Genomic DNA, 13,207 nt, shown 5'->3' with positions numbered 1-13,207 from the left:
ATGCAAACTGTGGGGAAACCTGGGCAGCTCTGGGGGGAGCAGCTCACACTTCTGAACCCCCAGCATTGCATTGATATGATGCTGTGCGTGCTGAAAAACCTCCACTCCTGCCCCTCTGGTCAGCCACCGCTCTTGAGAGCCAAATTACTGCTGTGAAGCCATGTGATGGGGAGCTGGGGCTGCTGTGCTCGCTTGCAGATGCTGAGCTCTGATTGCATCGTTATTTCTAAGCTGTGACAAGCAAGATGTTCTGCTATGCCCTGTTGGGGGGTTGGTTTTGGCTCCTGCTCGTGAATGTAGAGGTTCGTTTGCTTCTGGTATGGACTTCTGGGGAGTGGCTTTGGGAAATGGTGTTTATTTGGGGAACTGTAGCATAGTGGGCTGCAGAAATACTGAAAAAATTCCAGGCCCTTGTGCTCTTGGGATTTCCTTTCCCAAGTGATGGATTACTTCTCCTGGCCCATCACAGCCTGTGTTTGGGTCTGCAGCCACCGTGGGGCGATTGGCTGGGGAACTGCTTGCTTCCAGCAGGAAAATGTTGCTTGCCACTTCAGAGTTTGGATGGAGGCCTGTGCAAACAGGAAGGCACCTCTGTGGCCACAGGACAAGCCCTCTGCTCCCCAAGGGTGTGGGGCTGCATGGGTGTGTGTGCGGGGTGGGCTCAGCCCCAAAGCTGCTCTTCCACAACCCTGGCTTGAGGTTGTGGAGCAAGCACACCACTGCTCACACCAGGTTCACGTGTTCGCTCCAAAATCTATATACTCATGCAGTGGGGCAGGAGAGCAGACCTGACAGTTTGTCCATCTGAAAGGTGATGGCATAAAAAGTGGCCAAGCTGATCCAAAGCACTGCGTTCAGCTCGCGTGCCCATCACCTGCAGCACGGCTCTGCTCACTGACCATCAGTGCCACTGCTGTCATGGGCAGCAGCCTTCGAGATTCATCTCAGACCGGGAAATTCATCAGCAGTCACCAAAAGTGTCTGTGCTCATGCTGTGTGCTCAGGTCTATACATTTGTGTACACTGTAAAGGGCAAAATATGACTTGGCTTTTATTACTTTAATTAAAACATGAGTGAAGGGTATGAGATTCATATTAAACTGTATTTTCCAGGCTGCTGTGTGAAGGGCTAACTGATCTGATTACCATGAAGATTACAAACTATCAAAGTGAAAAAGAGCTTTTTGCAAGTATTTCATATTAAACCTTCAAACATAACACTTTAAGAATAATTATGGTTGTATTACGGGAAAATGATTCATGAATTCTGAATAAATATAAGACCCTTAAAGGGAAATGTTCCAAGACCACAGTTTTCGTTCCAATCTGATGAAATTTAGTATCATTTTGCAGCTGTAGAATAAAATGAAGAAAAAAAAATATATGTACATGGGCTGTATTGAGTATATGTCAGACTAAACTAATGAGATTTTTTTCATCAACTCTGGGCACGCACGCACACAAATGGAACAGCCATTCTCATTTTCTGTAATAGAAAGCAGCGAGGAGAAGGGAGAAAGGATCTCACTGCTCACAAGCCTTTATTCTACCCTTGATTGTTAAATAATATATTTTAAGTTCTCGTGGCCTGACTGCAGAATGTTTGAACTGACATTAATGGGGACAGGAGAGAAAAGAGGCAGCTAAAGGGAAAAAAAAAAGTGAGGAAGGGCCAGGACTGGGGATTTTATTGGTATTCCCAGTGGGCTGTAATAAAGATACTTTTCACACAATACAGTGAATGTTTACAGCAGACAATTTAGTTTCCTTCCAACAATTATGAGAGAAATTGAATCTCAGGAAATGTTAGTTTTCCCTAAAATTAGACATAACAATAAAGATAGCCCTGCAAGTTTATTAAGGAGGGAAGAAAAGAAAAGCCATCAGTCTCTGGAAGACAATTTAGCAAATTTATTTTAAGAATTCCAGCTAACTTCCAAAACAAACACGCAGCTATGCAGCAGAGCCTCGTGCCGGGTGCTGCCATTTTCCCAGGCTCCAGCCATCCCATCCCACATCTGGGAGCAAGCAGCCATTGGGTGCCCATTTCCACCACAGACCTGGCTGGTGCAGGAGATGCACTGCATCCAATCGAGAGGTGTTTGCTCCCCTGAGCATTGAAAGCTGCATGTTTTTGCATGAATATCTGCATGCCTTCTTGCAGGTGCGGTCAGCTTTGATGCGTGTGCAAATGTGATGTTTCTGCACAGATGCTCTGCGTGCAGTTCCGAGGGTTTGCTAACACGAAGGACTAGCTGGGAAAACGCTGCAGAGTCAGCTTTTAAGGTTTTCCTGAGAAAACTGGTCATGAAATATCAAGAGAAGAAATGAAGGGAGGGGATGGGAATTATTGGGCACTCAAAAGCCGCTTCAGGAATGAATTCACTGTGCCCACAGAGCAGTGGGATGAAAAAGGGAAAGCCCTCTGTGAAATGCAGAAGATTCTGCATCTCTTTGAGTTGCTCTACTTGGGTGCTAAGTTTTAGAAACACTGCACTGCCATTGGAAGATGCCATGCAATCCCTCTACTTGCCTTGTTTTTCTGACCTCTGCATCAAGGGTCTGTCTCACAGCTTCTAATCTGTTGTTTGTTATCAAGAGTAGGAACAGGAGCTTCTCTGGTGATCTTCTTTCAGAGGGCCTGTTCCATTTTGGTCACATTTGGGTCCACCTACAATGCTCTTTTTTGGTTAACACCCAGAAGGGCTCTGGGTACGTGGTTTGGTGTCCTTCTGAGCAATAGAAACACTCAGCTCTGAGTTTGTGAACATATTTATGTCTTGTCCACACTTTAAAAGATGACAGCAGAAGCCATTGAGTGGTCAGGGCAAATCTGAGTTTGTACCTTGGGTTTGTAGTTTCTGCTTTCAGCCCCACATTGTGCCAGGATCTTCTCTAGTTGGGTTGGAGCTTGATGATGTTTAAGGTCCTTTCCAACCAAAGCAACTCTATGATTCTGTGGTTGTAGTTACTCATTTTGTCCTGGTCACTTCTTCTCAAATAGTATTTCATGAGCATCTGTGAGTTAGGACATAGATGAGCCACTCAGAGCGATGTGTGTGATCCTAGCTTTTTTTACATTCCATACATAAGCTTATTTTTATTAAAGAAAAAAATAATATGTTAGAATTGTTAAAGATAAAATCTGTTTTTTTTCCTCCAAATTTACATATTGGAGGCTTAAGGTTGAGATTTTCACTCCTACGCTGGGGATTTGGAGACTTGGCTGTGTACCAGGTTACGGTTCTCATCATTTTGTCATGAGTCTCTTGGTGCTTCGTGCTTTCCCTAACAGCCCAGCACCTTTGTGCTCCTGTGACATGACAGCTTCTGCTTTGGATAAGTGTGTGAATGAATAAAATTCTGGTGCTGGTGGTGGTGGAGGAAGGTTTGTAGCTTCGGCTCTCGAAAGTTCAGTAAACTCAAAAGAAGCAAAGAGAGATCCCAGCTGATGCCTTTAACCTCTCACAGATGGGACAGGCTGGAGCGTGGATGAATTTTGCATATTAAGGGTCTGCAAGGAGGGAGGCATCCCAGTTCCAAAGGCAATTCAGCTCCAAACTGACATTACCTGCCCTGGTTTGGAGGCAGTGCTTGCCTGAACCCAGTTGTTGAGCTGAGCATCAGGGGATGCTTCTGCCATCTCCTCTCAGGACTGACTGGCGTCGTTGCTTCTCCTGGTGCTCAGGGCCAGGTCTGGGGCTGAGGGGCTTCAGGATAATGTGGGAGGCTGATTTATTGCTCCAGAGCTTCCAGTTAATTTCCTTTTCCCATTTCGACACTTCCTGGCAGTCTGAACTGTTATGCAGGGGATGGGCTGGTAAAGGATATCGAGCTGCTCTCAGGGATGGAGAGGAGAAAGGGGAGGGGAGAGCGTGGCCTGTCACAAAGCACTGATATGTTTTCAATTTTAATAATATAGAAAGAGGTAAGCAGCACCCTAGCTACTAAGGTGACAGGTGCATAAGAAGCACTGAATAAATACATAAAACATATTTGCTGTAGGCATTTGTCGCTGGAAGTTTAAACATTAAACATGCCTGCTTCGTCTGATACCATAATAAAGCAGGGATGTTCCCAGAGCCATTAGCTCTGCTCTGACTGCAGCTTTACATCTTCACTGGATGTACCATGGAAGCTGCATTGTGTCAGCAATGCCTCAGCGAGTTTTGCACCCAAAAGGAGAAGTGAGTGAGTTCTGGGGGTGATTTCAGGTGCCCTTTCGTGGAGCTTATCTCCCCTTTCATACTGATGTTTTGGTGCCGTTCCCTGGGAATCACTGGGCAGGGCCTCTCTCTGCCTTTGTGCCTATTACCCTGTGGCTGAACGGTGCAGATAAACAGGTTTGTGTCTTTACTTTTTGAAATGACAGGATAAGGAGGAAAGCAGATACTCAATCCATTAAGAAATAACTAGGTGGGTGATTCACTACCATTTGTGTAAATGCTAACTCTGCTCTGCCCGCACAATTTATTAGTACTTCACAGGAGGAAAAAAAAATTATTTTAATCTCATAATGGATGATGAGCTGTGAAATTGCTTCTGCAGCAGCTGGGCACCCTGGGGGAGGTGCTAGCTTGCACACATTATGCAGGCTCTCCCCACTTCTCCCCGTCCTTGTGCTAATCAGACACGTTGAGTCTGGGCGATGGGAGGGGGCTGTGCTGCTGCTCGTGGGCTTTATTGCCTTTTTGCATCATGCATACATGCATATATCATTTTCTTGTCAATCTGACTTGGGGCCCCAAGTGGAACTGGGGAAGCACATGGGTCCAAAGTTGGAACCTGTTTGTGGCGAGCGATGCTTTAGGCAGCACAGGTCCCAGAGCCAGCTCACATTAAGAAACAGATTTAGCAAATAACATGGGGCTGCATATCCAGCTCCCAAATGGAAAACTTGCTACAGAGCACCCATCCAAAGCACGGAACAAAGTCAGTTTTAAACTCAATGGAAAAACAAAATGAAAACTGAAAGGGGATAAGCATGGTACAGAATAAAGTTTTCTTCCTGCTCTGAGTCCTGCTTGCTCGACTGCAGCCAGGTTGAATTAATTTCTTAGAGTGCTTTTTGCTAATTCTTCCCCGCATGCACTCCATTACTGTTTGCAGGCTGCTTTATCTCTTGACCTGCTTACAGTGCATTATACATCATTATGTAATGTACCCTTGGCTCAATGCAGAATACCAAATCCATCCAGCCCAACAATGAATTTCTGTGAAGTGCGCTGATCTTATTATGCAAGTTCAGTATGCCATGAGACAAAAAAGGCAATTATGTAAAGTCTGTACTCCTCAAATAATTCCCAGAAACGCGTGATATTCTTGAGTAGAATATTATCATATTCCTTGTATTGACTTCCAGCCCAGAGCCCAGGAAAGCAAAGCAATGGGTTTGTATTTGTCCGATCTGGTCGATCTAATTTTAAATCCCTATTGGCTCCTCTCTGCCTGAATGTGCAGTCCCTACAGAATACACTTTAAAATCAAGCTAAATCTTTATAAACAATGGTGAGACAGATGACAGAGGGTGTGCTTTGCTGACATGGAATGGAGCTTGCACATCTCCAAGCTTCCCCTGGAACTCTGCCATGTTTATTTCGGAAGGCTTGGGGAAGAACTGCTACAGAAATGTGCTGCGTTATCTACCCATGCTCAGGGTAGATACTGCAGTTAGATATTACTGCAGGTGAAAAAGAGCAGCTGTGCATCAAATACTCCTTCTAGTCCTGCTAATGAAGACACAACAGAGGGGTTTTAGTTCTGGCTCTTGCCAATATTTGCATGAGCCAATATTGAGTGCTCCTGAAAATGCCATCAGCAGACTTGGATCCCAGGTGTATCCCAGGTGTGTGTTTAGAAGGGGAAGGGCTGTGCTGTAGGAGCATGGTGTTGCCTTCAGTGCTGGAGGTGGGAGTTCAGAGGCAGCATCTCCATGTGGGTCCCATCGTGGCAGGGGATGACACGGGCAGGGTAAGGCACTGCAAAGCTGGAGTTTGGGGCGTGTTTTTTAAGGAGCATGCAGAGCTCCCTGCTGCTGGATACTGATTTCCAGAACTTAATAGGAATGCAGGGAGGTGGAAGGTTAATAAAAACAGATGAGTGAGGGAAAAGTGAGGGATGAGTTGTTCTGGTCTCTGAGGGGCTTCAAGAAGCATTCACCAGAGGTTTGTATCTGTCCTCCAAAATGATGGCTGCTTTGGCTGATTTTTCAGCCAGCTTCCCTGACCGGCTGAACTGCCCATCTGCTGCCTTAGGCAGGTCTTGAGTTCTTGGGAGGGCAATGTGTGGTGGTGGGTCTTCATTCCTCCTTCCAAGTGGTTCCACAAGATTTCTCCCTGGTGGCATGGGGTGGGTGTGGGGCGGCTCTACTGGACCCACGGTGGCCCTGGTGGGACCTTCCCTGTGGTCCTTTGCATGGCAGTAACTGCAGAACGCCAGGTAATGAAGGAAAGAAAGGCTGAGAGCTGGGGTGGATTACATTTTTCTTCCTCTTAATTCCTGGGGGTAACTTCTTCCAAAACTCATTTCTGTCTTTGTCACTGGGGAATTAGAGGGCTCTCTCTTCCCTCAGAAGGATAAGCGTACCATTACTAATCCTTTATATACCGCTGCACTGCTGCTCCCATGCATGTCTATCTGCCTTTATGGTAACTGTAACCTTTTCTTGAACCAGAGATTTTCCTGAACAAGAGCCCTTTGGGATCTCTGTGGGCTTTCCTGGATACATTTTTAATAAACACAATAATTTGACTTCAGGCCCATTACCTATCCCCAGTTTGTTCTATGGGATAGTCATTTCCATGCCTACGAAAGCACTAACTCATAGGGCAATCAGAGGAAGAATGACAAGCAGGACAAAATTGGTGTGTGCTGTGATAAGCCAGTCCATCTTCTGCATCGTGCACTGTTGCGTTATGTATTGCCTGTAAATAATGGCCTCGAGAAGATATTAAATCTTTAGGAAAAATCAAGTCTAATTGTAACTATATTTTTGTTTTTCATTTTGGTTTATATACAGTATATGACTTTTGCAGAGACATTTTTATTCCAGGAAAATGACAGGCCAACAAGAAGCCATAATTGCACTGATTTTTAGAAGTGCCTGCATTACTACAGATCTGATGTACTGCAAGACATGAATCAGAAAAATTCTATTAAAAAATCTCTTGAATGGCTGACACAGGAGTATTATCCACGATGATTAATTTGACTTGGTCATTATGAACACAGACAAGTCTGACAAAATTGCATTTCATTCCCCACTGAATTCATAAAATCACTATACACATAATAAGAAGTTATAGTTGTGTGCTATCTACTATTCTTGACAGGATTCCAGTTCTGGATAAGATGCTGATTAAAAAAAAAGAGAGAAGTGGGGAGAGAAGGAGTTGGGAGCCTTTTTTAAAACCTACAATAGGGCTGATTTCTTTTGCTATAAATTGTTCGTTGAACACCATTATTTTTAGCTTTTTTTTTTTTTGTGGTGAAGTAGTGATGCAGGTCAACCACAGCTTGGGTGATGTAAAAACTGAGTGTAAGCTATGAATACTCATGGCAAGTTCCCTGCATTTTCCACCCTGCTTAGCAGCATGGTACCCCATCACAGCAATCCCTTCACCCAAGTAGCAGCTAGCCAAGGAGATCCAAGGTCTGCAGGACAAAAGTGAATGTTTAGGACTCTGGTATCTCCTTTCTGTGCACATTTGGCTTTATGAAACTTGTATAAAGGGCTTCTTTTCACTGTCAAATTTGGTTTCAACCATTCAGAAGGGATTGAAGGATTGAACCAGTGTTTACAGCACTGGGGGCAAAAGGCAGGTAAGATGAAGAAGTAAATCTCCAGCTCCATTCCAAGACAGTGATGTCCAGCAGCACTGTGGTGGAGGCTGACTCTCTTCTAGGGTTCACCATAGCATGCAGAACGTGCATCAAAGCAACAATAGGAGGAAATGATGAGAAACTTGGGGAACGTTAAAACAATTTGATTGATTGCTCTTTAGGTGAACCAACATTCGTTTGGGATTTAAATCCCACACTGCAGGAAGGAAGGGAGCACAGAGGTCTCAGCAGGCAGGTAGAACCCAGTTTGCTGCTGATGGTGGGGCTGCCTGCCATCCTGCTAGGCTCCTGGCATGTCTGCATGCTGCTGGAGGTTGTGCACACACTTCCAGCGCACGTGTACATTTGTGCAAGGTCTCATTTTTCCCTTTTCAACTGCATTCCCTCAGTCAAAAACCCGAGCATGTGGAAATGAGTGTAAAAGGGGCTGGGAGAACATCAAAAACAATTTGTAGACAGTGTCACTGGCTGTTAATAAATACTTATTTACAGTATTCCTCCAACTGTACCCAAATAATTCATTGGTCCCGCTGTTCACAGGCGGGATCTCCACGTGCAGAGATGAGGCAAATCAATTTCCATTGCTAAGCCCCAGAGCTGCTGACGTGGAATATCAGCACTGCTTGGCACGGGGCTTTGGAAGGCACAGGTGAGCACTGTGCATGGTGAGCACTGTGCTGTGGTCCTTGCTGGCACTGGAGCACTTCTTTGGGGTTTGCAACATCCAGGTACCTTCCACCTTCTCCTGCCATCTGAACCAACCTTGCTGCCCCTGTGGCTTCAGCACTCCATGCTCTCCATGCACACAGGAGCACAAGCTTTGTTGGTGTCTGTTGTGGTAGCCCTTGGTCGCACTCGTTCACAAATAGCAATGTTTTATTCGCTCTGCAGACTTCCCAGCCCTGCTTTTTGTCTGTTTAGTCCTATCTGATGTCTGAAATTCCTAGAGGGTCACATTCCTATGGCAATAAGCTCTCGTGTTAGCTGCAGGAAAAGCTTTGTTAGCAGGTGAGGAGCAGGAGAGTCCGTGGTGTTTTGTGTCATCTGGATGATTAGGGTGGGATGAATCACATCAGTCGACATATTTTCCTTGTACCTTACTGGGTATAAATTTTCTTTCTTAGGCTTGTGTTTACTGTTGAGCGTTATTTGACAGCGCAAATATTTACCTGCAATAATGCTGCAAATCTCTATCCTTTCCACTGTGAATAATATTTCTCTGAATCAGTGCTTGGCTGCATCTCCTGGATCCTCATGGATAATCACACGGAGCATGACTCAGTGGAGAATTGGGGTCACTGGATGTTTGCCATGCTTCTGAGGAGAGCAGTTCCCAGGTCCTTGGTCAAGTCATGTCTTCTATGATTAATAGCAATGTGCAAGGGAGGAGTGGTGCTGGCCAGCTGTAGAGTGTTTTTTAAAGAAAGGCACTATTTCCCTCCTCATCCAAGAGGGAAAAGGCAGGAGAAAGGCTTAATGTGTGGATGTGTGCAACGCTTGTAGCTCCCTCAAGCTACCTGCATGGTGGGTTCTTGGTGTCATTCACAATAAGGTAGTGATTATGGCTTCGGCTGGCTCCCAGCCAGCCCTTTGAGATCTGGATGGTGTTCAAATACCTGGATATCCCTTAGACTAAGGCAGCTGGATGCTAGAGCTGCACGGTCACAATGCGGAGATGAGCAGATGGACCCTAAATGGTCCAGGAATAGGATGTTTCCCAAACCTTCCTCTTGTCTGCAGCACGCTGATGGGGGCAGAGCAAAGTATGGTTGTGTCTGCCCCATTCTGGAGCAGTAGCAAGGTGTGTTCCTTGTTGCAGGAGCTTGCATTGTGGTACAGCTGTAATGGGTGCTGGCAGTGGAAACGTTTGAGCAGCTGAGGGAACGGGGGTTGTTCAGTGTGGAGAAGAGGATGCCCAGGAGAGACCTTATCACTCTACAGTTCCCTGAAAGGAGATTGTAGGGTGGTAGGCCTTGACCTCTTCTCCCATGTAACAGTGGTAGGATGAGAGGTAAAGGCCTCAAAGCTGCGTTCAGATTGGAGATCAGGAGGTTCAGATTGGAGATCAGGAAACATTTCTTCTCCAGAAGAGCAGTGATGCAGTGGCACAGCTGCCCAGGGAGGTGGTGCAGCCATTGTCCCTGGAGGTGCTCAGAGCCATGGAGATGTGGCACTGAGGGACGTGGGCAGCGGGCATGGTGGGGTGGGTTAGAGTTGGACTGGATGATCTGAGAGCTCTTTTCCAACCTTTATGGTTCTATGATTCTATTTCAGTTTGCTGATTGCCAGCTGCTGACGTTCTAGGGTGAGAGCTACCTGTTTCCCTCCTTGGCCTACACAGTTTTCAGATGTAGCCTAAGGGCACTTGGAGAAGATGTCTGCAGCTTGATACCCTTGTAGTTCTGATCCTTATCTAGGCATACGCAAGAACATTTAACAATTTTAGTGTTAAAATTCAGGCATCCCATCATGGGGCACTGGAGACAAGCAGAAGAACCAGCTTTATCCCTGTAAAGCTCTCGCTTCAGCTCCATTTCCACACAGGGCACTGCCAGCCACAGCGTCCCTCCCTGTGAGCCTCACGTGGGCTGCCTGTGAATCCTGTGAGGGGTCGTGGGTGCTTTAACATGTTCTTTTCTGCCAGAAAGCATCAGGGGTCGTGGGCAGCCAGAGCCCTGCTCCTGAGCAGCTGAGGTCGCTGTGTTTGCTGCGCCCAGAGCAGAGCAGGGCTCATGGCGGCTGCGGCTCTTCATAGGGAGCGGAGGGCAGCGCTGAGCTGGAGAGGCCTGGCACGGGTAGGCTTGTTGTTTCAGCTGATGTCAGTGCTTTAATTCGAAAGGGAATAATGTGTAATCACAACAACTGTCATCTGCTTGAGAGCAGAAAATCCCAGATCTCCCGCGCTCGTTGTGCGCTCCGCAACGGGCGGCCTTTCAGCAGGGAGAGCTTCCCCGCGCCTGGCTTGGGATTCCTGGTGGGAGGAATGGGTTCAGGCCAGCTCACTAATCTAATTTGTAATGTATCCTTATAACGTATAATTGGCTGTTTAATTTAATTCAAATTAACATAAGAATAGAAAACAGAATCCACCACACAGCCCGGGCGGTGGTGGGAAGGCACATGGGGTGTTGCTGGCAGGAGGCTGGGGATGATGGCTGTTGTGCACGCGATGTCAGCCCGCCCTTCGTGGGCATGGATGCATCCCCATGGCCATGCCAACAGTGTGCCACAATAAACACCCCCCCCTTCCCACCCTGCCTCTTCTCCCTTCCCTATCTCTCTAGCCATCTATTTAAAACACATATAGAATAAGGGCGGCCTGTTTTGGAAAATAGTTCTCCGCTATGCGGTGTAAAAGCTGACAGGCGCCGAGGCTGATTATGTTGATTGGATATTGTCTAATCTGATTTTGATTGTGTACGGCTTTGATTGTGATTTTGATAGGTCTGCACAATACTGTAGCTCTTCGGAGGGCTGTGTGAGTTACGCAGTGCTTTTTTCTCCCAGGCTGAATAGCACAGAGCAAAGAATGTGCAGGGGGAGCGGGGGCAAAACCGCCTCAAAGCCCTTCCGTGAGCTGCTTTGCAGCAGCACAAGCAACTTGTAGTTTTGAAGAGAGCTTTAGGAAACTTTGAGTGGGTTTTACATAATTTAGTTAAGCGCAGAAAAGCTACTTTCTTATATACCTGATACCAAAATAAACCAGTTGGAGGAACAAGTTTGCTGTGCAATGATTTATTTAAATCCCTTTCCGTAAAGCGCAGAGTGAAATCCTCTTAAATAGCTGGAGAAGAATTTATATACCTCGAAGAGTGTAGCTCAAATGAAAACTTAACTGCTAGACGTATTAAATGGGATCTGTCTGCTTTTGTGTGCAGCCTCTCATCCCCCTACCTTACCAGCACAATGCCACTGCTAGACAGAAGCTGGCTGGAAAAACAACTGGGCTTGAATTTCCCCTGAACAATAACTGTTGATACAGAGCTAGCTCAGCCTGGTCTCCTTCTTATATTTCTCGTATACTCATGTTTCTCCAAAGCTAGTGGGAATTTCACGCAAATGTGAGTAATTGGGTGGGATGTGCAGCATATGTGCTCTGCTCTGTTTTTGTGATGGGATGAGAGGAGACAAGAGGTGGATTTCCGCTTAGCTGCTTCTCCTACTAGATTCTGAGCTCTGATTAAAAATGTATATATTTTTAATTTAATTTTATTTTATTAAGGGTTTTCTCCCTGCAGTCTGAGGGTGGTGAAGAGCATGAACCCAAGTGTGAGCTCTGGGGCAATGGATTAATAAAGCCTGAAATGTTCAACTAGTTTTGCACACGCCTGGGGTTTTGCTCTTAAATTGAGTATTAAGTCAAAATCCAACCATGAAACTAGGTGATCTGAGAAATTTAGCTTAAAATCCATGTGTGTAATACTATGGCTAATCAGAATTTCATATACTATAATAATAAGCGAAACAGTAGATCTTTAGAGTAAGCCTCCTCTGCCAGAGACTCATTATATTCTGCTTTCATAATTAATAATTTTGGATAGATTTACACTTACTTTATGAAGCAAATATGTTTTTGTCTGATATAAAAACACTTACACCGGTGTAATAATATCTTTTTTTTTTCCCCATACAAATTGGAATGCTTAATTTTATACAAACCAGCAGAAAACATGAGAAACAAAAGAAGCAGCTTCTCTGCACATTCATGTGGAGGATTGGCACGGAGATGAGGGCATGCTAACCTAACCAGATTTGTATGAGAATGTAAGGAAGACAAAGCTCAGTGTGAGGCACCATCAGGCATTCTCTCTTTAGAGGAGTTTATAACCTGGTAAAGGGTTGCAGCAGGGACAAAGGGGCAGTGAGCAGTGTTCCAGGAGCACTGGAGGCTTTCAAGAACATGCGGTGTTCTGCAGTGGATGGTGCACTGCCCATTACCTGGCCCCTACTCGGTTCTGACTAGCTGACGGCCGGGCCTGGAGCTATCTTTTCTGTTAAAACAAGAACATTTTCATTGGGATGTGCTTTTGTATTTCTTACACAAGCAATCACTTTTATTTGCTGAAGCGACGAGGCGGTGACGCATTGTGAAATGTCTTTTTCATGTTTTAGACGTATAATAGTCAGAATGAGAATAATGAAGACTACGAAATTCCACCCATCACACCTCCCAACCTCCCCGACCCTTCACTCCTGCACTTGGTGGACCATGAAGCTGGATATCACTCCCTGTGCCACAGCCTGCCTCCAAACAGCCTGATACCCGCGTACCCCTACCAGAACATGGACCTGCCAGCCATCATGGTCTCCAACATGTTGAGTCAGGACGGGCATCTCCTCTCCAGCCAGCTACCCACGGTCAGTG

General features: G+C 45.8%; 1 protein-coding gene across 5 annotated transcripts in view; it reads left to right on the top strand.

Moving 5' to 3' along the window:
• The window catches only part of TOX2 (TOX high mobility group box family member 2), a 111,931-nt gene that overhangs the window by 49,164 nt on the left and 49,560 nt on the right, over nt 1-13,207 (top strand). For all 5 annotated transcript variants that reach the window (XM_031603115.2, XM_031603112.2, XM_031603113.2 and 2 more), the window contains one exon: nt 12,955-13,200. In XM_031603115.2, the coding sequence (XP_031458975.1) occupies nt 12,955-13,200 (246 nt within the window). The remainder of the gene's footprint in view (nt 1-12,954; nt 13,201-13,207) is intronic.

This window comes from Phasianus colchicus, chromosome 17 (genome assembly GCF_987193195.1).
Source record: "Phasianus colchicus chromosome 17, bPhaCol1.hap1.1, whole genome shotgun sequence".
Taxonomy (NCBI): domain Eukaryota; kingdom Metazoa; phylum Chordata; class Aves; order Galliformes; family Phasianidae; genus Phasianus; species Phasianus colchicus.
Note: the sequence above shows the minus strand (reverse complement) of the source record. Positions and strands in the feature narration are given on the sequence as shown.